General features: G+C 40.9%; 2 protein-coding genes across 7 annotated transcripts in view; one reads left to right on the plus strand and one right to left on the minus strand.

The window, feature by feature from the left end:
• On the minus strand, positions 1-23,935 carry ciapin1 (cytokine induced apoptosis inhibitor 1). Of its 4 annotated transcripts, none has more exons than XM_056281754.1 (10): positions 23,855-23,935; positions 22,901-22,919; positions 22,547-22,709; positions 22,239-22,382; positions 10,506-10,585; positions 10,172-10,340; positions 9,794-9,867; positions 9,398-9,516; positions 4,373-4,454; positions 1-1,521 (listed from the first exon to the last, which is right to left on the minus strand). In XM_056281754.1, exons 3-10 carry the CDS (start codon positions 22,701-22,703, stop codon positions 1,411-1,413), a joined length of 936 nt encoding a protein of 311 aa, XP_056137729.1. In that variant the 5' UTR covers positions 22,704-22,709; positions 22,901-22,919; positions 23,855-23,935; the 3' UTR covers positions 1-1,410. The 4 variants fall into 4 exon arrangements, with proteins under 4 accessions (XP_056137729.1, XP_056137727.1, XP_056137728.1 ...); XM_056281752.1 differs by having other exon boundaries at positions 22,855-22,919; positions 23,855-23,904; XM_056281753.1 differs by having other exon boundaries at positions 23,728-23,867.
• Positions 23,919-26,841, plus strand: part of coq9 (coenzyme Q9 homolog (S. cerevisiae)) — an 8,177-nt gene continuing 5,254 nt past the window's right edge. For all 3 annotated transcript variants that reach the window (XM_056281748.1, XM_056281749.1, XM_056281750.1), the window contains exons 1-5: positions 23,919-24,012; positions 24,599-24,818; positions 25,481-25,616; positions 25,953-26,095; positions 26,226-26,310. In XM_056281748.1, the coding sequence (XP_056137723.1) occupies positions 23,955-24,012; positions 24,599-24,818; positions 25,481-25,616; positions 25,953-26,095; positions 26,226-26,310 (642 nt within the window). In that variant the 5' untranslated portion in view covers positions 23,919-23,954. The remainder of the gene's footprint in view (positions 24,013-24,598; positions 24,819-25,480; positions 25,617-25,952; positions 26,096-26,225; positions 26,311-26,841) is intronic.

Below are 26,841 nucleotides of genomic sequence, written 5' to 3' on the forward strand. Positions count from 1 at the left end.
ATGCTATACATTTAGCTGATGTCAGATTTTCATTTGGGTTCATTCTGCAGCATCCAATTTTGTGTTCCTATTGTGGATACAGTGGGATGCAAAAATTAGGACAGCTGTAGTTAAACCCAGCATAAAAAAAAGAAGTTCCTGCTTCTCATCTAGCAAAGCCAAAAAATGTGGGGTAATATCACAGAAAGCCTTTTAGTTTTAGGTTTTTTAGTGTTTCCCTTGGTTTGATAACTCATTTAAGACCGCTATGAAAAGTGTTCTCTGAAGCAAGTTTCATATAACATCCAAACAGCTACACTCTGAGGAACATATTGGATATTGAGTAGTGTCAATGCCTTGTTAATGTTCTTTAATATGTCAAATGCAAAGTTATTAATGCTTTAAATTTCAGTTTAATACAAATGTTATTTTTAAGCACCATCCACAGCTGAGCTTGCAGTGTAGTTTTTACAACAGAAATATTGTTGTGAGATTTAGGAGAATATGCCATCTCATCATGGGTTGTTGTAAAAATTGTCAAAAGCTGAAATAAATGTTATTTAGAACTTTAAAGTTGCAAAAAGTCACTGCAACAAGTTCTTTTCCCCAAAATGTCTTTCAATACAGAATGATTCAGAAGTAGACAGTTTGTGCACTTGTTTTTATGGAAACTCATCTCAAAATTTCCAAAATATGGTGAATATTTCTGCTTGAGAGGTGAGGTTGCTTGTGGTGAGGGAGGAAATGCAGGCGGTTTGCGTGACAAAGGGAGATGGAAATGGATGATCCACTGTGGTAACCCCTAACGGGTGCAGCTGAAAATAATAGTAGTAGTAGATTTCTGCTTTATAGGATTTGAACAACATTTCTAATGAAAAGACCTGCTTGATAGGATCTAAACTACACTTCTAATGAAAAGCCCTGACACATGAAATAAATTGTTCTGAAGGTGCTATATGTAATTCCTCCAGAATGTCCTTGCAATAATTACACCAATTTGTATAATTAACAAAGGGAAAACTAAAATCACAATAATGATGAATGAGCTCTCCTATTTTAAATCTTATGAGCACTTCCTTGTTGACTTTGATGTTAAATTTTCTAGGCTGCATCACCAGTCCACTTGAGAGGCTCATAGTGAGAGAAACTTCTCTTGCCACATAAGAATATCATGACTACTGCCCAGTAGCTGAAGACTTTTATGCAGCATCTTGCTTACAATGAAACCATCAAACACAAGCTGTCTCACTAACACCCAGTGCAAAACATTTCAAATCTTGTTGATAATGTGCTTGATAAAGAGAACAACAAAAAACCTTTGAAAGCAAATCCAGTAAAAATCTCAACATTTCTGCAGAGAATGTACATTTCTTGATGGAATGTAGATGATATAACGTGTTGGAGCATGAAATGTGGATTTGCTGCAGATTTTTAGGAATCTATCAGGGTTTTGTTGTCCAGCACAATCTTCTCTCCTGGTTTGAACGCTGGCATCCCCGTGTACGGGCAGCTGGCACATCGGAAAGCATCACCCAGGTAACACTGAAACAAAAAACAAGGGCCAATGTTAAAGACTTAGACTGCTTTTATTTGTCATTGCCTTATATGCATGTGTCATACATACATACAAGGGAACGAAATTACGTTTCACAAGGACCTCGGTGCCACATAAAAACAAAATGTGCATTAAAAACGAATTACTTCACAGACCTAAACATCACAAGCACACCTGACACAGACAGTGAGTAAGATGGTCAAAAATTCATTTTATGGAAGGTCTAAGTGTTTAGGCTGTTGAGGATCCTCACAGCCTGGGGAATGAAACTTGCATAGTCTGGTGGAGGCAGCACCGATGCTCCGGTACCTCCTGCCAGAGGATAGGAAGGTAAAGTGGATGTGGGAAGGGTGGGTGGGGTCCTTCACGATGCTAAGAGCCTTCCGGGTTCACCGTGCGTCAAAGATGGCCTGGATGGATGGGAGAGCAGTTCCTATGATCTTTCCAGCTGTCTTCACTAACCACTGGAGGGATTTGCGGTCGGAGGCCTTGCAGTTCACATGCCAGGCAGAGATACAGCTGGTAAGAATGCTCTCTATGGTGCCTTTGTAGAATGTAGTGAGGATGGGTGGGAGGAGACTTGCCTTCTTCAGACGCCACAGGAAATGAAGATGCTGCTAGGCCTTCTTGGAGAGCACAGTGACATGAGGACCAGGAGAGGTCCTCTGATGTGAACTCCCAGGAACTTAACACTGCTGACTCCATGTCCATACCATTGATGGTCAGAGGGGTATGGTGGGCGCTGGTCTTTCTAAAGTCAATAATGACTTCCTTAGTTTTTCCTATATTTAGGGAGAGGCTATTGTTTTTGCACCTTGCCGCCAGTTGATCCACCTCCGCTCTGTATGATGATTCATTATTGTTGCTGATGAGACCTATCACTGTGGTAGGGCTGGACGATTAACCGAATTTCAATTTCAATTATGATTTTGGCTTCCCACGATCATAAAAACAAGATAATTGAAGTAAAAAGATTATTATGCTGCCACATGCTGCAGCATGTAGGCCAGTGTTCGGTTTTGCTGTAAATGCAATGCAACTGTCTTTTCTAGCTAGTTGTGTGTCCCACCCCTCCCCTAAAGCTCAAACAGTTTCACTCTTCCCGTTCGTGTTAAGAGGTCGAAGGGACGGCATGTGTTTTTCAGTCTGAGTGAAACAACATTTAGAAGATGGCAGAAAGGCGGCCTTTGGTGGAAAAGAAAGGTAAAACCAATTCAGTCGTCTGGAAGCATTTTGGTTTCGAGGAGTCGGCTTTGGAACAGACTAAAATAGTGTGCAAGATTTGTGACACGGTCGTGTCTGCACCCCAAAGCAACACGACCAATTTGTTTAATCACCTGAAGGCCACTCACAAAGTGGTCTATGATGAAGCAATAAAGGAGCAAAAGACACAAAAAAGTAAAAGCTTGTCGACTTCAACCAGTGCCACCGCAACACATTCTTCTATTAAGGACACTCTACAATGCCACTGCATATCCCACCAGCTCCCAGAGACATCAAGAGATAACAGATGCTGTAACATTCATGCTAGCTAAAGACATGTGCCCTCAGCAATCAGCAACCCGGGGTTCAAGAAACTAGTGAACACTTTGGACAAGCGTTAAGTGTTGCCATCGTGTAAACATTTTAGCAGAGTTGCACTGCCTGCCCTGTATGATAAATGTCGTGCTGAAGTTGCAAAAGATGTCTCTACAGCAGGGTATTTTGCCACCACAATGGATTTATGGTCAAGCCGCACGATGAAGCCGTATATAAGCCTCACGTTGCATTACATCGATGCAGAATTGGCTACAACTTTTTTGTTTGGAAAAAAAAAGCCTTGGCAGCTAGGTGATTTTTTTTTTTTGGTCAATGTGTGTTAGTAGTGTTTCTTGGAATACTCAGTTTGGCCATAAGTGCACCACTACCTCAAATTATAGTTTACATGTTAACAGTTTTAATATTGATTCTGATTATAACAAAGCGTGTTAAGTAGTTTTTGCAGTAGGTTGTGGCTATGAGTGCACTAAAGCATAGTTGAGGATATTTATTTTCATTTGCTGTTTTTACATATTACTATTATTTATTTATTTGTTTTACTTGATTTTAATTTATTTCTTGTTTTTCAGTTCAATTATATTTTAAGTTCAAAGTCATCGTGTTTTAATGGTTCAATAAACGCATGTTTTCAAATCAATGAATAATCGTGTTTCATAATCGGGAATTCAATATCAATCAAAATAATCGTGATTATGGTTTTTACCATAATCGTCCAGCCCTACACTGTGGTATCATCAACAAACTTTATAATGAGGTTGGAGGTGGATGATGCTGTGCAGTTGTGAGTCAGTAGGGTGAACAAGAGCAGACTGAGCACACAGCCCTGTGGAGCACCGGTGGCACAGTGTGATGGTCCTGGAGGTTATCTTGCCAATTTGCACTGACTGTGGCCTCCCCGTGAGTAAGTCCAGCACCCAGTTGCAGGGGGAGGTGTTAAGGCCCAGCTGGCTCAGCTTTTCGATCAGGTGTTGGGGTATGATTGTGTTAAAAGCTGAGCTGAAGTCAATGAACACCATCCTCACATAGCTGTTCCTTCTCTCCAGGTAGGACAGAAAAAGAAGCCTGTTTTGTTTTAATTGCTAATAAATAGGAAATATACTGATGAGGATATATGAAAATAGAATGCAGATTACAGTCAGATTTTAAATGCAAGTCTACCACATGTAGAAGACCTTGCAATCATTTAAAATATAATGTAAAAGGTTATATAATCAATTCCTATCAGATTTTAAAATAATTCATAAATTGTAAATGTTTCAATCTGAGGATTCTGAAAAGTTTTGCTGATGCTATACTCACACTGCCACACGATGACTTGGGTAAACTGGTCGTCTTGGCTCCTTCATTACCCTGCTCCAGCTCTTCAGCCAGACCACACGAGCTATACAAACAAACAAACAAACAAACAAAACACACACACACACACACACAATCTCCATTACATTTATCAAACTAATTATCTTTTAGTTTGGCCTGTGTAGCTCCTTAAAAGACACCAACAGTCATTGTAAGCAGTGAAGTCTTCATGGTGCATGTAAAAATGCATGTTCTAATGGCATTTTTCCATAGATAATGCCCATTTAGAGAACTGTTTAATTGTAACAAACAATATACTGCCTAATTTCTTAAATAATGTCTCAGGACCAAACACTAATTTACAGACCTACTATTGTTGGGTCCTGAAATAAAGGATAATGTAATCATAAAGCCTCAGCAAATAAATCGGATAAGCATTCTGTTGTTTGTTTAAAAATAAAAAAAAGTGTGTTAGGTATAGGGAGTGGAATTGATTGGAAAAGATACAAAAATTTTGGTAGTAATGACAAAAAATGTCCTTTTTTTTCTAACATTTTTTCTCCCCAATTGTATCTGGCCAATTACCGTACTTTTCCAAGCCATCCCGATCTCTGCTCCTGCCCCCTGCAGACTACCCTATGCTTCCTCTGATACATATGGAGTCGCCAGCCGCTTCTTTTCACCTGACAGTTAGGCTTTTTCCCAAGGAGATGTAGCATGTGGGACGATCACGTTATTCCCCCCCAGTTCCCCATCTCCCCCGAACAGGCGCCCCGACCGACCAGAGGAGGCGCTAGTGCAGCGACCAGGACACATACCCACATCTGGCTTTCCACCCACAGACACGGCCAATTGTGTCTGTAGGAACACCCTACCAAGCCGGAGGTAACACAGGGATTCGAACTGCCGATTTTCGTGTTGGTAGGCAACGGAATAGACCACCACGCCACCCGGACACCCCATGTACTGACATCTTTATGATATTTATACGTCCCAACATTGACACTGGAAAATCAGACCACTGGTTAAGTGCTTCTACTACTGTGTCCACCAGAGGGTCATAGTTTGCTGGGTGTATTCCCTTAACCTCAGGAGAGATCTTAATACCAAGGTACTTGAAACCTTCTTTGATGACTATAAATGGGGTATCTACCACCAGTTTCTGCCTTTCTTCTTTATTCAGAAGCAGAAGTACTGAGTTGGATTTTTTTATTTCATATCCAGAGAAGCCCCCAGATGTTTCAATAAGATTGATCAAGCCGGGAACGCTCCCTTTTAACGCAGTCAAAAATAGGATGATATCATCAGCATATACACTACCGTTCAAAAGTTTGGGATCACCCAAACAATTTCGTGTTTTCCATGAAAAGTCACACTTATTCACCACCATATGTTGTGAAATGAATAGAAAATAGAGTCAAGACATTGACAAGGTTAGAAATAATGATTTTTATTTGAAATAAGATTTTTTTTACATCAAACTTTGCTTTCGTTAAAGAATCCTCCATTTGCAGCAATTACAGCATTGCAGACCTTTGGCATTCTAGCTGTTAATTTGTTGAGGTAATCTGGAGAAATTGCACCCCACGCTTCCAGAAGCAGCTCCCACAAGTTGGATTGGTTGGATGGGCACTTCTTTGAGCAGATTGAGTTTCTGGAGCATCACATTTGTGGGGTCAATTAAACGCTCAAAATGGCCAGAAAAAGAGAACTTTCATCTGAAACTCGACAGTCTATTCTTGTTCTTAGAAATGAAGGCTATTCCATGCGAGAAATTGCTAAGAAATTGAAGATTTCCTACACCGGTGTGTACTACTCCCTTCAGAGGACAGCACAAACAGGCTCTAACAGGTACTATTTAATGAAGATGCCAGTTGGGGACCTGTGAGGCGTCTGTTTCTCAAACTAGAGACTCTAATGTACTTATCTTCTTGCTCAGTTGTGCAACGCGGCCTCCCACTTCTTTTTCTACTCTTGTTAGAGCCGCTTTGTGCTGTCCTCTGAAGGGAGTAGTACACACCGGTGTAGGAAATCTTCAATTTCTTAGCAATTTCTCGCATGGAATAGCCTTCATTTCTAAGAACAAGAATAGACTGTCGAGTTTCAGATGAAAGTTCTCTTTTTCTGGCCATTTTGAGCGTTTAATTGACCCCACAAATGTGATGCTCCAGAAACTCAATCTGCTCAAAGAAGTGCCCATCCAACCAATCCAACTTGTGGGAGCTGCTTCTGGAAGCGTGGGGTGCAATTTCTCCAGATTACCTCAACAAATTAACAGCTAGAATGCCAAAGGTCTGCAATGCTGTAATTGCTGCAAATGGAGGATTCTTTGACGAAAGCAAAGTTTGATGTAAAAAAAATCTTATTTCAAATACAAATCATTATTTCTAACCTTGTCAATGTCTTGACTCTATTTTCTATTCATTTCACAACATATGGTGGTGAATAAGTGTGACTTTTCATGGAAAACACAAAATTGTTTGGGTGATCCCAAACTTTTGAACGGTAGTGTAAAGAAATTCGATTTTCTACTCCTCCTATTGTAATACCCAATATTCCTTCATGTTCTTATTGCCATGGCCAGCGATTCGATGGCTAACGTGAAGAGCAAAAGAGAGTGGGCAACCCTGTCTGGTTGATCGTTGTAGAGTAAAAGGTGTTGATATGTTGTTGTTTGTCAAGAGTTCTACAGTAGGGTTTGTGTATAATAGTCGCATCCACTTAAGAAATATTTCATCAAATCCATACCTAGGAAGAACATTAAAAAATAGTCCCATTCTATCCTGTCAAATGCTTGATGGACATCTATTGATAACAGTGCTGTATCTTTTGCATTATGTATCATGTAGCACATTCAGCCATCTTCTAATATTATGAAAACCCTGCTTTTTTCAGTACAAACCCATTTTGATCATCACTGACCAGTTTAGGGACATATTGTTCTAATCTCTTCAATAATGCCTTGCAGAGTATTTCAGGCTTATTGATCTAAAGGATAAGCATTTGGTTGCTGGTTTGTCTGATTTTAATATTAAGGTTATCATAGCCAGTCTTAATGAGGAAGGAAGCATTCCTCTGTTATATGATTCCATAAACAGAGGTTCCACAAGCTTATCCTTTAAGTTTTTATAGAACTTTATTGGTATTCCATCAGGACCAGGTGCTTTTCCACTGTTGATGCTGGCTATGGACCGTCAAGTATTTTCCTTTCATCCTCTGACGAGCCTGAAATCTTAAGTGGTCAAGAAAGAGTGACTGCTCCTGCTTTTGTCCTGTGCATTCTGATTTATTTTATTTTTATTTTTTTAAAGGTGATATTCATTTCAAGTGAGTCCAATGTTAAATTGCCAGATGGTGTCTTTACACTATTAATTGGCCTTTCGGTCTGCATCTTGTTAATCCACCATGCCAACAGCTTTCCTGCCTTCTCTCCCTGGTCATAGTATTTTTGTTTTGTCTATAACATACTTTTAGCCACTTTATCCATTGTTAATTTATTGTATTTGGCTTTCATTAAATTTAGGTTATTTTGTTTTACAAAATGATCACTCTCGTATAGCTCTCTCTCCAATGTTTTAATTACTTTATCGAGTTGCCTGGTCTTGAAGCTCATATAACTTAAGATAATTTTGCGTATATAAGCTTTAAATACTTCCCACCTAACACCAGCCATTGTTTTGTCTCTGTTAGTTTCAAAATAACAATCAATTTGGGCCTGTCTAGGGTGTCTACCCGCTTGCCGCCCAATGACTGAGAGCAGGATAAGCGGATTGGATAATGGATGGATGGATAGTCTCAATGAATTAAACCAAGTCCAGATCCTGTAGCCTGAGCACTTGAAACCTCTAGCGAGGAGGACTTTGATTAAGTTTACCCAAATATACCTCCATTGATATAGCTGCATGATCACTTATTAGAATACCGTCATATTCAACAGTTAATATTGGACAGTAGTTCCGCAAATACCAAAAAATGATCAATGCGTGAATAGGTCTTGTGAATGCTAGAATGGCAAGAATATTCTCTTATGTTAGGATTTTGTGTTTTCCATATATCAAGTCTTAGAGCTTTTATGTACTCCATTATTGTTTTTCTAGTTTTAACATGGGTATTATCCACTTGTTTTATCTATTCATCACTTGATCTAAGGTGCAGTTGAGATAACCGCCTATAATATAATGACCCTCCAAGGTGGACAACTCCATCAGAAGCTTCTCAAAAAAATGATGGGTTATCTTCATTAGGGCCATAAATGTTGACCAACTTCACTTTATGTAATGTTACCCTGAACAATAATACATCTGCCATATGGGTCTTGAATAATTTTTGTGATTTGAAATGTTATTGACCTATGTATAAGGATGACCACCTCTCTAGCATGCCTGTTATAAGAGGCGTTAAATACTTGTCCTGGCCATCTTTTTTCATAGCACTATATATCAGTTACAATCAAGTTGGTCCCCTGTAAAACCACTATTTTAGATTTGAGATATTTTATTCTATTAATAACTTGCTTTACTTTTAACAATTTTCTTAGTCCCTGTACATTCCAACAAGTGATCTTAATATCAAACTCTTTAACTTCTTTTGTTTTATCCAATGGATTATGCTACTATGTATAGTGAGAGGAGAAAAAGTTATAGATCTGCCAAAAATTAACGTTCTAACCCATAAGCTTACACTTACACTTTTACAGATACAAAAAAAGAAAAGAATGTCCAGGAACACTGCTGAGCAGTTGAGCATTGTTTTTAACTCACTTAATATGTTATGTATGATAGCTGCAGTGCTAGTCTCTGAACTGGTCAATGGGAGAGTTGTTGAAGTCGATTTTGTACCTACTTTGTGTCCTCTTGCGGGCATTTCACCCTGTTTTGTGGTAGATTGGTCTGTCGTATTTGGTGCCACACTATGTTCGCAACTGTTAATAATTTTATGAGGGTTTTTAAGACAGAATCATCCACACAATTACGCTTAGGGCACCCAAATGTCCAGCAGCAGCCCCGTATGTAACTGTAGTGTATTCACCAGTTCCTGCAGGCCTTCTTCTTGGTAGCCCCTGGTCCGCAGATGGGGGCTTTGAGAGAGGCTGGGTCAGGCTTCTTCAGATCATCTTCATCCAACAGGGCATCAGAATCCAGCAAGTCCTAAACAAGGTAGCAGGGACAGATGAGAACGCTTGTTAGGTATCAGCACATGTATGCAAATTTGTGCAGCGAGAAGAAAACTTTGTAAGCACTGCAGCAGTTGATGTATCTATATCCTTGTAGGACGTTTTTGTTTGAAAAAGAGCAAATCAGCAGTTCTATAAAGTTCAGTTAATGCTGAAACAACTCAATCTTAGTTGATTCTTATGGCGAATGATGTTTACTCTTCCAGTACATTTATAGGGGAAGTGCATAGTACTACACTTCCTTAACTCACCACATCATCATCATCTATGTCATTTGCTGAAAGAGTCCACATTTGGGCAATTTTGGGATCAAGACTGGATTTCACTGTGAAACAAAAGAAATAGGAATATTTGCAAAAAGTAAATCTCAGCAACAAGAAAAATAATGAAAACGGAACTTCACACTTTGTCTGGGAGCCAGGTAGGGCTATTTATCTGTCTACAGTGCCACTGGCCTGTATTGACAATGTCTATTGAAGTCAAAGTGGTACTTGTATTAGAAATAACCAGTTTGTCAAATTTCCACCCTGTTAGTAAGTGGGCAGAGGAAACTATTTATGTGTGAACACATACTGTACACAATTTGTATCACAAATAGAGAAAACATAGGAATTCACATTAAAATCTACCTGGCTTAGGCGTTGTTTTTGCAAATGACAGTTTGAGCTGGCTGGAAGATCCCACTTCAAAGTCAGGCTTAGAGGCAGACACGCGAATCCTCGACAGTGTGTTTCCTTGATAACCTGTGGTGGTCCTGAGGTCATTCAACGCCTCTGGACTCAGTTCTCCTTTGGTGACCTAAGTGGAAAAAAAACAGGTAAGGGGTACCATAAGACATTTCTAAATAATGCCCTAATATTATCAGGTTATTTGTAAACTTGAAATTATTCACAACACCAGCCTATATCATGAGTGGTTTCACTATGTTAAGCAATATCGGATGGGGCATTCATATGCACTCACTTCTGTAACTGATGTTAATCCAGACAGCTTCAGAGCTGATATTAGCTTCTCAGAAGTCCTCACAATATGGCTTTCCATTCCTAGGGAAAGATTTAAAGACAGAGAAAGCGGTCAAAGAGATGATATCAGAACCAGAATCATTATCATTAAGCAGTAGCGAGGGGGTAAAGGGATGCTCATTTAGCATGTTTTTAACAATTTTCAGTTGTAATAATAATGGACAGCAATATAAGACCATTTTTGGCTGACACTGAACCCTAGTTTTTATGTTGGTGATTTCAAAATCATACCTTTTTATAAAATTAGTTGCAATTCACTAGAACATTTAGCCATTTCCAAAGAACATCACTCCAAATAATGTTTAGAATTTTCAAAGACTGGCCTCGATTGGAATGGGACTATTAGGAGGGGTGTGTCTTTTTCCTCAGACATGAAGTTGTATTGTAATCAGCACGCTGATAGGCATCATGTTGTCAGATGGTACATTCAGCTCAGGGCAGAAAAGTTCTTCGCAGGTGAACCCCCCCCCCCTTTTTTTTTTTTTGATAATTCAGCAAAACAGCTTTTACCAACAGTTGCTTATGTCTTAATGCATGCTCAATAATCGAGGTAAGGAAATCCGAGAAAGCTGAATTAGTTCATGTGGACACAACATTTACTGGAAGAAACGGTTCATCACTCATCTAAGTAACTTCGTCAGTCTCAGCTAACTGCAGTTATCACCAATCTTATAAACAGCACAGGTGCACAACGACCAAAACCAGCACAGTTGCGTCAGAGCAATATAATGACTGCTGTTAGGTGCCGGGAGGATTGCCATGAATTGTACATCAGGCAAACCAAACATACTATGGTGAAGAGGATGGCACAACACAGAAGAGCTATCTCGTCAGGCCAGGACTCCGCAGTCCGCACCCATCTACAGGCCAGTGGCCACTCTTTCAGGGATGAGAATGAGCACATTCTTGATAGGGAGGAACGCTGGTTTGAACGGGGAGTCAAAAGAGGCCATATATGTGAAAAGGGAAAGAACATCCCTGAACTGTCGGGGGGGGGGCGCTAAGAATAAATCCGTCACCATCTTACATTGCTGTGATTACAGCTATTCCCCAACGCTCTGAATACCACATGCGGCCATTTTAACTCTTAATTAATGATCACAACAATTCACAATGAAACCAATCGCTGGTTCAGTTGTGACGCAACTGTGTTGGTTTCAGTCATTATTCAGCTGTGCTGTTTATAAAGTTGGGGACACCTGCAGTCAGTTGAGACGAGGGCTGAATGATTAATCGAATTCAAACTGACATCGCAATGTAATAGAACATAATTTTCAAATCGCAAAGGCTGCGATTGAAAAATAAAATAAGTTCTTTTTTTAATGTTACACAATCCAACCAGAGGGTTTGAAACACGTGGCCATGTGGAGTTCATGTACACGCACGCTACCCTATGCTCATATGAAATGGAAAAAAAAAAAAAACAACTTGTCATGCTACGCTTTGATTCTAGCAGTAACATTACTATCTTGTGAAAATGGCCTCGGCAGAACTGAACACTGAAAAGGTGACTTTCGTGTCAAAAGAGGAGCCATACATCGGTTGTCTGGACAATATTTTGGATTTAGGAAAGAAGATGCTGCACAGTCAGGTATTGTGTAGAACGTGCCTTACTACCGTAGCTACAACCCGGGGCAACACCACAAGCCTGTTCCAGCATTTAAGAAAGCATCACAAAGATGACTTTCGCCCTTCGTCTAAAGAAGGACAAAGGGAAAAAATACTGGAAAAAAATGGGATTGCTACTTAAGGGAAACTTGTTAATTAGGGTTTTTTTCTCTCTCTCTTCTTTCCCATTAGGCAACATTGCTGAAATCCCTGTGTGATGACCTGTACCTGTATATCTGTCTTTGGTGTTGGATGATAACAAACAAGACCTCTTGTTCTGTACTTTGTTTGTTTGTATTTTAAATGCTGTTAAAAATAAAAAGTATTAGAAAAAGAAAGCATCACAAGGCCATGTATAACAATCGCATGGCTAAAAACCCGATCACTAATGTGTCAAGTAGGCCGAATACCACCCAGCAGGGATCACTGACCGAAATGTTCGAGAGCATATCTCCATATGAATGAGATTCAAAACGGCAACGCAAAATTACTCAGGTGATAGCGGAGTTCATAGCAAAAGATATGACACCCCTCAACATGATGACTAAGGCCAAGTTTACAGCTTTGGTAAAGACATTGGATAAACTGTATAGCATGCCATCCTGCACATATTTTAGCCAGGTTGCCATATCGGAACTATAGAAAACATGCAGGCAGAGTCGCAGTGGCACTATAAACAGTGGAGTTTTTGCTACTACCACAGACATGTGGTCAAGCCATACAGCGGAACCCTATCAGAGTCTGACCGTGCATTTCATCAATGAAGAATTCGACCTCAAAGCTCACTGTCTTCAGACTCTTTACTTCCCAGATGACCACACTGGGGAGAACATTGCAGTCAGCCTGAGAGAAGGGCTAGCCAGCTGGGATGTCGATGAAAAAAACCATGTCTGCCTAACAACGGACAATGCATCGAACATGGTGAAGGCAGCACAGCTTAATGAGTGGACTAGGCTCCAGTGTTTCGGCCAGAGATTACATCTTGCCATTGGTAAGGTTTTTTTTTTCCAGTATTTGTGAGTGTGTGTGTGTGTGTGTGTGTGTGTGTGTGGTGTGTGTGAGAGATGAAGAGAACGTGAAATAAAGAACAGAATGGTTGAATGAATGATTGTTTTCTAATGTAGCTACTGTGTGTGTGTGTTCTGTGTGTGAGAGAAGGAGAGATAGAGTGAGAGAATAATAGAATGTGAATGATTAAGAACAGAACGGTTGAATGATTTTCTAATATAGCTGTGTGTGTGTGTGTGTGTGTGTGTGTGTGTGTGTGTGTGTGTGTGTGTGTGTGTGATAGCCTGATAACACTCAACTTCAAGCACACCATTTTTTTTTTCAAAAAATGCAATGGAAAAACCTAATAACACTCAAATTGTATGAAGTTGTGGTGACCCACATCTATATAACTAGAGACATTCACCTAAGAGAGAATGCACTTCCGCTTCCGGTCCAGAGAGTTCAGTGTCGTTGTCGAATATATGACATGTAAAGTTGGAGCTAGTAAACTACCTCGACTACGTCTACTCTCACGTCTCCTGTCTCGTTGTTTTCTAACTCCACAAAGTACAATTTTTTTTTCTTTCAGAAAATGAGATGGAAAAATGACAAGAGCAACAGGGCTGTGCAAGAAGCTGGTGGGGCACTTCTCCCACAGTTGGAAGAAGAAGGTAGCAATCACTGAGACACAGAGGGAACTCTTCCTGAGCACACCCTCATAACTGAGTGCCCAGCAAGATGGGGATCCAAAGAAATGACGCTGGGACAGACCAGGGCCATATCCCAGGTATTGTCTAGCAATTGAAATACATGTCCCTTTGTCCCGACTTGACTCTAACACGTTAGAGTCCATTCAAAAGGTGCTACATCCTCTCCAGGAATTTACTGATGCTCTTTCTGGAGAGGAGTATGTCAGCATCTCCTACCTCAGGCCAGTTCTCCATCTTCTGGCCACATCAGTCCTGGCTGAAGATGATGAGGACACTGACCTGTCTAGGTCGATTAAAACCAAGGTCCTGACATACCTCAATGACAAACACAGCGACTGACACCACGGAGGTTTTGGACATTGCGTCATTTCTGGACCTGAGGTACAGAACACAGTACATCAGTGCAGACAACATCCCTGCAATTTAGACCCAACTGAAGACTGAAATGGAAGTCAGCAATATATAACCAAGTTGAGATAAAGTCTAATAATAACATTCTTGAACATGATACTGACAATATTACACACACACACACATCCCTGATTGCAAAACTAACGGCTGTTTTTTTGTTTGTTGTTTTTAAATCTGGCAGGTCAAATCAAATCAATTTTATTTGTATAGCCCAATATCACAATTACAAATTTGCCTCAGTTGGCTTAACAGCAACACAACATCCTGTCTCTAGACCCTCTCATCGGATAAGGAACAACTCCCTTAAAAAAACTCTTTAACAGGGAGAAAAAATAGGAAGAAACCTCAGGGAGAGCAACAGAGGAGGAATCTCTCTCCCAAGACGGACAATGTGCAATGGATGCTGTGTTTACGCAATTTACACAATACAACAGGTCCTGTACTGAAATCGTTTTGAAGCCTCAAAGTGCAAAGTCCTCTGCGGAAAAGGCAAAGAAGTCTCAGCTTTTTCCAATCAAGTCCATCATAACATCTTCTATTACAGTATGGTACGGTGGCACAGACAGTCAAACACGGAAAAAACGGCAGCAGATTGTCAACAAGGCATCCAAAATCATAGGCAACCCACTCCCCTCAGCTGAATCTCTACATACTAACCGGACTGTAAAGCGAGAAAAGATCATCTCCGACCCCTCACATCCTGCTCATCACCTCTTCCGGCTCCTTCCCTCAGGGAGGCGCTACAGGTCATTGTCCACTAAGACTAAATGCTTCACAAACAATTTTTTTCCCCTCGCCATCAGGACTCTGAATTCATCCCTATAGTCCCTCCTCACACACCATTGGCATAAATGCCAACATTCACCTAATTGTTATGTGTGATATGTTTATTTCTGTTATTGTGTAACTGTATTGTTCATGATAATATGTGGAGTGTCTGTTGTTGTCCATGTATGTATTGTGCTGCAGAGTTTGTGTACCAAAAACTAATTCCACCGGCCTTGGTTGTGTGGCTAATAAAACAATCTAATCTTATTTTATCTAATCTAATCTAAAGTGTCTGTTGTTGTCCATGTATGTATTGTGCTGCAGAGTTTGTGTACCAAAAACTAATTCCACCGGCCTTGGTCGTGTGGCTAATAAAACAATCTAATCTTATTTTATCTAATCTAATCTAATCTAATTCAATACGAGGGCCAGTGAACACTGACAGAAGAGCCTTTAGCAACCTCCCCAAGATAGGAAATCTCATCCTTCCTTCGGGCGTCTTACAGGCAAAGATCTTACTCCACCAGTCAACATCGATTCATGCAGCATTCTCCTCAAAGCATCTGGCCTGTGCTCCTAGGTCTGAGTCAATCTGGTAGGCTCGCACCTCGTCATCCAGTTGACCCAGCTCCTCAGATTTCACATCATTTGGCAGGGCTTTGGCTAAGGTGTAGAATGCCCCTTGGACTGATTCCTGAATGCCCCTTGGACTCATTCCACTCCAGACCTTTCCCCCCTCATTCCATTGCAGTTGTCCATCAGTATAGTAACAACCTGAGTCCAGTTTAGGCTGTATGACTGGAGAATGTCAGTCAATTCTTCAGTGAGGGTTGAGGCATCCATTATGTTGACTTTTCTTGAGGCCAGGTGCTGGGTTAGAACCTTCCCCATGTCCTCATCAAAGCAGCGAACAAGAACATTTAAGATCCTGTCCGTGTTCCCATTTGTTGCCTCATCTGCATTTAACGAAAACATTTGTTTCCAATTTACTTGCCAGTTCAGTTTTCCTATGTGCAGCGATACCGTGCATGCACAGGTATTGTGCGTGTGCATTGGAAATGATCAGTCTTGACAGTGTGGGCTTGTCATCTGCAGCCGCTTGAATAACATTGACCAGTGGTTGAGCGATAGTCAGTGACAGGTCATGTTCTGCTATAAACGAACATATTGTGCACTTTATGGTTGCACATACCTGTCGGCCATGGATTGTTGCACCTCCGTTGTAGTGGTTGTTGCACCAGGCAGTGAGGAGGTGTTCTGGAGAGCACGAAGTGCAGCCTTGTGAAACGCATCTGACTGATGGCGAGCAAGCACTTTTTTCCCCATTACTGCCATTCAGCAGTTTCTTGTAGCATACCGTGCAATAACACACACCTCACCATTTTATTTTTTTGCACCACGAGCTAGAGGGTTGGCCGTTCTCCCCCATTTCAGTGAGCCAAGCCCATCTCCATTTATTTTTAACCGTGTTGTCTATTTCCGACACATCAGAGCCGTCTTTCATGAAAACTGAGTCCATGGCTAATAAAGATGGCAGCGTTAAGGAACAAATTAACCCACAGTGCATGATTGTTTCCGTTTTTGGTAGGTTAAACCATGAACTAACATGAACTTGCCAAATGCAATGTGTGGCCAGCCACTACCTATACCCAGCTGGCCGGCTAAACCAACAAACCATCTATCTGTCCATTGTTTTTATGTTGCTGTTAACTCGTTTTCGCTAAGTGAATATTCAACCACAAGATAAGCAATCGTACTGTTGTCATTCCGTCATGTCAAATTCCGTTGTTTAATCCGTTAAGTTACAGTTCAGCGACGCTGTTATTATTCCGCAGCTGTGTCACACGTTCCATGTGCAACTCAGTGTCATTAGTTAACACACACACACACACACACACACACACACACACACACACACACACACACACACACACACACACACAGTCTCTCTTGCTCTCCCTCTTTTCCCCCTCCTCGGACAAAATGATGGAAATACGTCAAACTGATGGAGAACTTTAATCCCTGGATACAGTAAGACGACGTAGTGGCTGGCAGAATCATAATACTGACTGGATATCAGTAAGATTAATATTTATATTAATGTTCACAGTGTTTTTTTCTTTTTAGATTTTATTAAAAAGTACAATCCACATGTTTATATATTACATGTTTATTACAACAACTTTGAGTTATCTAAATATTTTTAGAGTGGTAGAGCGACAGATTTGTTATTTTTTTATGTTTATACACTTTAGTTTGTGTGATTTGTTACTGTTACTGACTGGAGATCAGTACGAGTCATACTTATTTTCATATTAATGTTCACATCAGGCCAGTTCTGCAGTGTTTTGTTATTCCTTTTTCAGATTTTATTAAAAAGTTAAGTCATGATAATTATATTAAATGTTTCTAGTACTACTTCTACTACTACTACTTTTGGCTGCTCCCGTTAGGGGTCACCACAGCGGACCATCCCTTTCCATTTATTCCTGTCTTTTGCATCTTCCTCTGTCACACCAGCCACCTGCATGTCCTCCCTCACCACATCCATAAACCTCCTCTTTGGCCTTCCTCTTTTCCTCTTCCCTGGCAGCTTTATATTCAGCATCCTTTGCCCAATATACCCAGCATCTCTCCTCCACACATGTCCAAGCCATCTCAAGCTTGCCTCTCTTGCTTTGTCTCCAAACCGTCCAACTTGTGCAGTCCCTCTAATATAATCATTCCTAATCCTGTCCTTCTTCATCACTTCCAATGAAAATCTTAGCATCTTCAACTCTGCCACCTCCAGCCTTTTCATCAGTGCCACTGTCTCCAAACCATATAACATAGCTGGTCTCACAACCATCTTGTAAACCTTCCCTTTAACTCTTGCTGCTACCCTTCTTTCGCAAATCACTGACACGCTTCTCCACCCACTCCACCCTGCCTGCACTCTCTTCTGCACTCCCCGTTACTTTGGACAGCTGACCCCAAATATTTAAACTCATATAACTTCACCACCTCTACTCCTTGCATCCTCACCATTTTGCTGTCCTCCCTCTCATTCATGCATAGGTATTCCGTCTTGCTCGTACTGACTTTCATTCCTCTTCTCTCCAGTGCAAACCTCCACCTCTCCAGGCTCTCCTCAACCTGCACCCTACTCTCGCTACAGATCACAATGTCATCCGCAAACATCATCGTCCACAGAGACTCTTGTTTGATCTCGCCCGTCAACCTGTCCATCACCATCGCAAACAAGAAAGGGCTCAGAGCTGATCCTTGATGTAATCCCACCTCCATCTTGAACCCATCTGTCATTCCAACCGCACACCTCACCATTGTCACACTTCCCTCATACATATCCTGCACCACTCCTACATACTTCTCTGCAACTCCCGACTTCCTCATACAATACCGCACCTCCTCTCTCGGCACCCTGTCGTATGCTTTCTCTAAATCTACAAAGACACAATGTAACTCCTTCTGGCCTTCTCTATACTTCTCGATCAACAGTCTCAAAGCAAACATCGCATCTGTGGTGCTCTTTCGTGGCTTGAAACCATACTGCTGCTTGGTAATCGTCACCTCTTCTCATAACCTAGCTTCTATTACTCTTTCCCATATCATCATGCTGTGGCTGATCAACTTTATACCTCTGTAGTTGCTATAGTTCTGCACATCGCCCTTGTTCTTGAAAATCGCTACCAGCATGCTTCTTCTCCCCTCCTTAGGCATCCTCTCACTTTCCAAGATTGTGTTAAACAATCTAGTTAAAAACCTCACTGCCAACTCTCCTAAACATATCCATGCCTCCACAGGTATGTCATCAGGACCAACTGCCTTTCTACTCTTCATAGCTTCCCTCACTTCCTCTTTGCTAATCCACTGCACTTCCTGATTCACTATCCCTGCATCATCCAACCTTCTCTCTCTCCGATTTTCTTCATTCATCAGCCCCTCAAAGTACTCCTTCCACCTTCTCAGCACACTCTCCTCGCCTGTCAGTACACTTCCATCTCTATCCTCAATCACCCTAACTTGCTGCACAACCTTCCTAGCTTTGTCCCTCTGTTTAGCCAATTGGTGCAAGTCCTTTTCTCCTTCCTTAGTGTCTAACCTGTCCTACAACTCACCATACGCCTTTTCCTTTGCCACCTCTCTCTTCGCTTTACGCTGCATCTCCTTGTATTCCTGTCTACTTTCCTCATCTCTGACTATCCCACTTCTTCTTTGCCAACCTCTTCCTTTGTATAATTTGCTGTACTTCCTCATTCCACCACCAAGTCTCCCTGTCTTCCTTCCTCTGTCCTGATGACACACCAAGCACCTTCCTAGCTGTCTCCTTCACTATTTCTACAGTGCCTGCCCAGCCATACGGCATCTCTTCACTACTACCCAGCGCCTGTCTTAACTCCTCCCTGAACTCCACACAACAGTCTTCCTTCTTCAACTTCCACCATTTGATCTTTGGCTCTGCCTTCACTCGCTTCATCTTCTTGGTCTCCAAGTCATCCTTCAGACCACCATCCGATGCTGCCTAGCAAAGTTCTCCCCATCACCACCTTGCAATCTCCAATCCCTTTTAGATCACACCTTCTAAATAAGATATAGTCCACCTGTGTGCACTTTACTCCACTCTTGTATGTCACCCTGAGTTCCTCCCTCTTCTTGAAATATGTAATTATGTATTACATAAAATTACATATTTCATCAATATAATTACATGTTTATAAAGCTAGGGCTTTGTAAACATGTTATTACATTACATGTTTACAAAGCTTAAAGTTAACTCAGTCAATATTCTACTGTGATTGAAGGTTTTTCTTTTTACAATTAAATAGTTAAATGAAGATGTTATTCATATCAATTCATGCATCAACTCTTCTCATGTTATCATAACACGCAGGCCTGGCCTACAGGAAAGAGCAGTTTATATGCTGACTGTTGTGTTGGTCGTACTGTAATGATTTATTGCTGTGTTTAATGGATAACACAGAAGATAATGAACTTTGAAAAAAAATTTGCATACTCAATGTAAATCACAATTTTGTCTAAAAAAATTTCGTAATTAGATTATTTTCCCAAATCGTTCAGCCCTAGCTGAAACTGATGAAGTCACTTAGGTGAGTTTATGAAACGTTTCTCCCACTTAAAGTGAACATACACTACCGTTCAAAAGTTTGGGATTACCCAAACAATTTTGTGTTTTCCATGAAAAGTCACACTTATTCACCACCATATGTTGTGAAATGAATAGAAAATAGAGTCAAGACATTGACAAGGTTAGAAATAATGATTTGTAGTTGAAATAAGATTTTTTTTACATCAAACTTTGCTTTCGTCAAAGAATCCTCCATTTGCAGCAATTACAGCATTGCAGACCTTTGGCATTCTAGCTGTTAATTTGTTGAGGTAATCTGGAGAAATTGCACCCCACGCTTCCAGAAGCAGCTCCCACAAGTTGGATTGGTTGGATGGGCACTTCTTGCGTACCATACGGTCAAGCTGCTCCCACAACAGCTCAATGGGGTTCAGATCTGGTGACTGCGCTGGCCACTCCATTACCGATAGAATACCAGCTGCCTGCTTCTGCTCTAAATAGTTCTTGCACAATTTGGAGGTGTGTTTAGGGTCATTGTCCTGTTGTAGGATGAAATTGGCTCCAATCAAGCGCTGTCCACTGGGTATGGCATGGCGTTGCAAAATGGGAGTGATAGCCTTCCTTATTCAGAATCCCTTTTACCCTGTACAAATCTCCCACCTTACCAGCACCAAAGCAACCCCAGACCATCACATTACCTCCACCATGCTTAACAGATGGCGTCAGGCATTCTTCCAGCATCTTTTCATTTGTTCTGCGTCTCACAAACGTTCTTCTTTGTGATCCAAACACCTCAAACTTGGATTCATCCGTCCACAACACTTTTTCCCAGTCTTCCTCTGTCCAATGTCTGTGTTCTTTTGCCCATCTTAATCTTTTTCTTTTATTGGTCAGTCTCAGATATGGCTTTTTCTTTGCCACTCTGCCCTGAAGCCCAGAATCCCGCAGCCGCCTCTTCACTGTAGATGTTGACACTGGTGTTTTGCGGGTACTATTTAATGAAGATGCCAGTTGGGGACCTGTGAGGCGTCTGTTTCTCAAACTAGAGACTCTAATGTACTTATCTTCTTGCTCAGTTGTGCAACGCGGCCTCCCACTTCTTTTTCTACTCTGGTTAGAGCCTGTTTGTGCTGTCCTCTGAAGGGAGTAGTACACACCGGTGTAGGAAATCTTCAATTTCTTAGCAATTTCTCGCATGGAATAGCCTTCATTTCTAAGAACAAGAATAGACTGTCGAGTTTCAGATGAAAGTTCTCTTTTTCTGGCCATTTTGAGCGTTTAATTGACCCCACAAATGTGATGCTCCAGAAACTCAATCTGCTCAAAGGAAGGTCAGTTTTGTAGCTTCTGTAACGAGCTAAACTGTTTTCAGATGTGTGAACATGATTGCACAAGGGTTTTCTAATCATCAATTAGCCTTCTGAGCCAATGAGCAAACACATTGTACCATTAGAACACTGGAGTGATAGTTGCTTGAAATGGGCCTCTATACACCTATGTAGATATTGCACCAAAAACCAGACATTTGCAGCTAGAATAGTCATTTACCACATTAGCAATGTATAGAGTGTATTTCTTTAAAGTTAAGACTAGTTTAAAGTTATCTTCATTGAAAAGTACAGTGCTTTTCCTTCAAAAATATGGACATTTCAATGTGATCCCAAACTTTTGAACGGTAGTGTATAAACAGATTCAACTTTCTGGGATAACAGCTTCTTAGTTTTCCATTTAATAAATAGTAAAATAGCCCCATACTGCTAATATTTTCACTAACATGAGGCTATCAGGGCAGTTATTCATATACAGTGCAAGAGGAATGAAAGACATTGCTTGATGTAAGCTAAACAGTTTGAGGAAGGAGCAGAGGATAGCAAAGAAAACATCACACTAAATATCACTATCAGGCATACTAATCAAAATGTGATTAGATAAATGATTTTTGGTCAACATTAAGAGCATTACTACTCTCTGCCAATAGCCAAAAGTGCTTATTTGAGCCCAAAATGATACACTTGAAATTTTGATACATCCCCAATGCTGAATTAAAGACTTGATAAGGAGTGTATATTAGTAGGTTTGGTCTCTCCACTGTCACTCTCACCTGTGACTGCTTCCTCCAGAACTAGCTTCCCACCAGGCTTGAGGACTCTGGCCATCTCTGCTAGTGTCTCCGAGCTATGGATGGGGGAGCTTTCAGTGAGAAGGCAGGACAGGACCCAGTCATAAGTTGAATCTACATGAGAGGCTGAGGAGAAGAGGGTACAGGTAAGGAGAAGCTATTTTAAGAGATAAGATATTTCCTCCTGTGTGAGAAATGGCTTATACGGGGAAATAACTGACCAAATTTCAAAATGTATAGGTATCCATAAAGCATAGCACTCTCTTGGCTGTTATCAAGGGGTCACTCACACAGCAGTAGTCTGTCCATATTCTCCACTGACATTGTGCCATCTGCACCAACAATCGATCTCAGGTTCTCTGCCAACTCTTTCAAGGTGACTGGTGATGAGGGCTGAGACCACACAAACATCACCTTATCTCCTGCTTTGATGCCAAGGTCTGCCATGGCCTCCTGGAGAAAGTAGACAATCATTCAAGTTGGTATACTTATTTCCATACAGAAAGTAATTTCGACACTGAAATATGTTATAGATTTCCACTGATGGCAGAATGCCACCCCATACTGAAAAATATATTTTAATTGATACATGCAGTACCAGTAAACAGCTTGAAATGGTGAGCAAAGTACTGCGGTATGCTTACTGGCTCCCCTCTGGTTGTTCTGTGAAAGGAAAATACTATAATTGTCAAAAAACTTGATTTGTCATTAGTTTTCAGATTGGAGTCATAAGAACAACATATTATTCACGTCACTGTTTTGTTCACAAATTCTGAAAAGTTTGAGTTGGAAAGGGAAAGGACACTAGTCCTGATGGGAATAGGTCATTTACTGAAGATTCAGCAGAATAACTGCCTGTTTAATAGCCAGTCACCATTTCTCTGTAAACCCTATAAGAATGGAGAAGATCTCTTCAAACCAACAGACCATATCAGGTCGATGATTCCGCAACTGCTGGTGGGCAAACGCAGATGAATTGTTTGATCACCCAATAAACATTAACAGTTATTCACTGGTCAGCCAGTTCCATGAGAGAATCTGGACATGACATTCATTCGGCAATCATTGCAGTGCTTTAGGGAATAAAAAAAAATCAGCTTTGGTATTATATGTATAGTTTTCTCTGGAATAGTGCCGGTGCACTGACGAAACTCGCATTAGTTGGTCGTTACGGCGCGCAATCAAAATGAACACTCGATCCACAAAAAGTGACCCATGGAACATTCTAGAAGAATATAATAACGCTTCGATTAGCTCTCCATACCTCATTCTCAAACGAACACCTCATTCTACAATGACAAAAATTGCAATGTGAACAAATATATAGTATAGAACTTCATATTTTTTCTTTTTATCTAAAAGAATAGCTAGTAGGCTAACTAGGTGAAGGGCACCGCATCAGCGAATACCGTGACGCAGATCAAAACTAGTTACGCTAATCGAAAACTTACATTAAAAAAATTATTACCACCTTTAAGCGTGCTACACTTCTGACCCACGGGCGAAGAGGTGCAACAGCACTTGCGTCTTGATATAGATTTCAAACGGCTAAGTTGCTTTAATTAATCGAATGAGATCAATGTTCTGCCTGTACTTACTGAAACGCTTTGCCCGAACGCTCTCAGTAGTGATGCAATCAACCTGCGGCGAGAAGACGAGTCGCTTAAATAAGACGTGGTGTCTTCACTACGGCTGGATATGGCGGCGCTGCTGAGAGGTCTACGTGCTGGAAGGGCACTTCGAGGGCTCGGTAGCGGTAAGTTAGTGTCGTTTTGTTCTGTGTTCCACTGAAATCACAGTGCACTGCGTGGTATTATACTGATAACGTTAACTTTTTTTTCGTTTGCTCTTTAAGTGTGTAACTACATTTTTGCATTGTTTTGGAATGAGCTCAGTTGATGTTTACGTGAGCCACCGAGCAATGTCATGCGTTAGAAAGGGCAATCATGAAGGACATAATAAATCAACATTATGACGAAGAAAGCTTGGAAAGTGAGTCGAATCGACTGATAATTGTTTGCTGGCATAGAGGTTTTAGCTAACAAACGTGTGTGTGTGTGTGTGTGTGTGTGTGTGTGTGTGTGTGTGTGTGTGTGTGAGTGTGAGATGCTTCCATGGTAAATAAGTTCCTTTAAGTGGGGGGCGTCTTCCCCTCTGTAAGCCAGCTTGTTTTGTAAAGCTTTGTAAGCATTTTGTTGCAAGGGATATTTTACTTGTGTGTTTTTTACCTGTGCTAATGAAGAAGGAGTGGTCTAGTAGTGGATAACATTTTGTGCCTTAAATCAAGATTAGTATTCAAATACCAGCTGGATTTGTCTTATGAAATCCTTGCCTTCATACAGTGGTTGCTGCACCAACAGCAACAAGTCCTCACTGTAGCAACCTTAGAGCAGGCTTCCACTGTGCAGCAGCAAGACTTCAAGATGACTCTAAATCTGACAAAACCTTCACATCTTCATCCTCCTCCACCGCCTCATCCACAACCTACCATGAGCACTACCAAGCTCAATCCCCTGAACAGGACACAGAAACGGCAGAGGAGGCTTCAAGGCCAAACACTAGGTCAGGACCAAATTTCAGTACTTTAAGACTTCAGAACTTACTGAGTCAACCTGTCAGCATCAGGTATCTTGGTCAAATTTGGCATAATAGAAACTACATCCCATGTTAACACCATATATTGCTATCAATATTCTGGCGTTTATATATTGACATCCCTGATCAGGTCAGACCAGAAGATGATGACTATTACCAAGCTCTAGGTCTAGGCCATGGACAACTGTATTGTTATCTACCATCAACTGTCTAGCGAGGACAGGTGAATGAACAAGTTGTTTGTTCATTATTCCAAATCTCCACCAAGCGTCTATAATAGAATGGGTTATACCACATCTTTTCATGCGGTGGTTGGAAACCTGTGAAATCACTTAAATGCACAGGCAATGGTTAGGACAGGATGTTATGTCACTGGCTAGGTTGTAAACAAAGACGACATACTCACTTGTAGTGTTCTAATCTTGACAAACAAATTATAATGACACCTGGAATAAAATACACATTCCTACAACAGTAAACTTAAAATGAATCATTACCTACTATTTATACAATGGCCTCTGATGTGTTTATGATCATTTTAATGTTAACAGGTTCTTAAATGGTTGCTTTCACCTCATATTGTCTCAGTTTGCGTTATATTAATGTTGAATTGCCTTTTGTTGACTTAGTTATCAAGACCAGAGTGGAGAGCAGGGAGAGGAGTATGAGACCGAGGAACAACTGCAAGCCCGCATCTTAACAGCTGCATTGGCTTTTGTACCACAACATGGATGGTCAATGGAAGCTATTGCATCCGGGGCAGAGGTTTGCATATTTCTCAAAAAAAAACCTGCCTAAATTGGTGATCCAGCCATTAAGAAGTAGGCTTTGGTTTTGTGAGTGCATGCAGTTATTGCTATATTTGAAATGCTAAATATTGAGGGTTTGGGGAGTTCAGAGGATCTGTGTTAAATTTATTATCCAGCAATTTTTTGTACTACCCCTCTGTCTTTCTTGACTCCCTCACCTTTTTCTCCCCAATTGTACTTGGCCAATTACCTCACTCTTCCGAGCCGTCCCCGGTTGCTGCTCCACCCCCTCTGCCGATCCGGGGACTCTTTCTAACATACTGTTTTTTTTGGGGTTTTTTTTTCGTTCCAGACCGTAGGCCTTTCCTCAGCATCGACTGGTATGTTCTATAATGGGTCTGGGGACTTGGTTCTACATTTCATTGCCCAGTGCAATTCACAATTGACAGAGATACTAGCTGAACAACACAACCAGATCCAGCTGGGGCAGGCAGAGTATGTATGCACATACACAACCACATACAGCTTGCTGTTTAAGTCTTTCTCATGCTTTCACCCACTGTTTAAGAGCATGTAATCATAAGTCATTTTCAGTACCATGTGCTAACTGCAGACTCTTTCCCAGACCAAAGAAGACTGCTGAGTTTCTAAGGGATGCTGTGGAGACTAGATTGAGAATGTATATCCCCTACATTGAAACATGGCCACAGGTACATTATGCTTAATGATGAACTTCATAGCTACAGACCAAAACTGTGCATCAGATAATGTCGCTCTTACTAAAATCAATGGGCCTTATTCATCAATTGTGCGTACAAATTTGTTCTTACAAACCATGCATTTTTTTAGCTCTCAAGATTGTCTTACAGTCAGAAGCAAAGCCAGATGATTATTTGTAATTCATTCCCCCTAACATCTGTCAAGAGCAATCACCCAGGCCTGCAAAGATGTCAGTGTTAGCCAACTGGTGTCTAAATTCAGGGGTTACCCAGGTTCTACATTGGTTACCCAGGTTTACACTGGTCTCTTTGACAAATTTCAAGGCTAAAAAATTCCATGGGTGTGTAAGAACAGATTTCTACATATGAAGGATTGATGAATGAGGCCCAATGTCGTTTCACATGTCATTAACTAAAGTAGAGTATCTTATTGCATATATTAGATCTTTCTAGTAGAGAAGATTGATTGCATCTGTCATTTTATCCACTGACACCAAACCAATCATCTACATAGTTCAGCAA

This window comes from Lampris incognitus, chromosome 6 (genome assembly GCF_029633865.1).
Source record: "Lampris incognitus isolate fLamInc1 chromosome 6, fLamInc1.hap2, whole genome shotgun sequence".
NCBI lineage: Eukaryota > Metazoa > Chordata > Actinopteri > Lampriformes > Lampridae > Lampris > Lampris incognitus.

What these genes read in the sequence shown, in the direction of transcription:
- ciapin1 (XM_056281754.1), bottom strand. Translation starts at nt 22,703, where the DNA reads ATGGCAGACCTTGGCATCAAAGCAGGAGATAAGGTGATGTTTGTGTGG. An exon ending in TATGGACAGACTACTGCTGT is followed by an intron (nt 22,383 to 22,546) that starts GTGAGTGACCCC and finishes TCTTCTCCTCAG; the next exon opens with CCTCTCATGTAGATTCAACT. An exon ending in CCAAGTCATCGTGTGGCAGT is followed by an intron (nt 1,522 to 4,372) that starts GTGAGTATAGCA and finishes TTTTTGTTTCAG; the next exon opens with TGTTACCTGGGTGATGCTTT.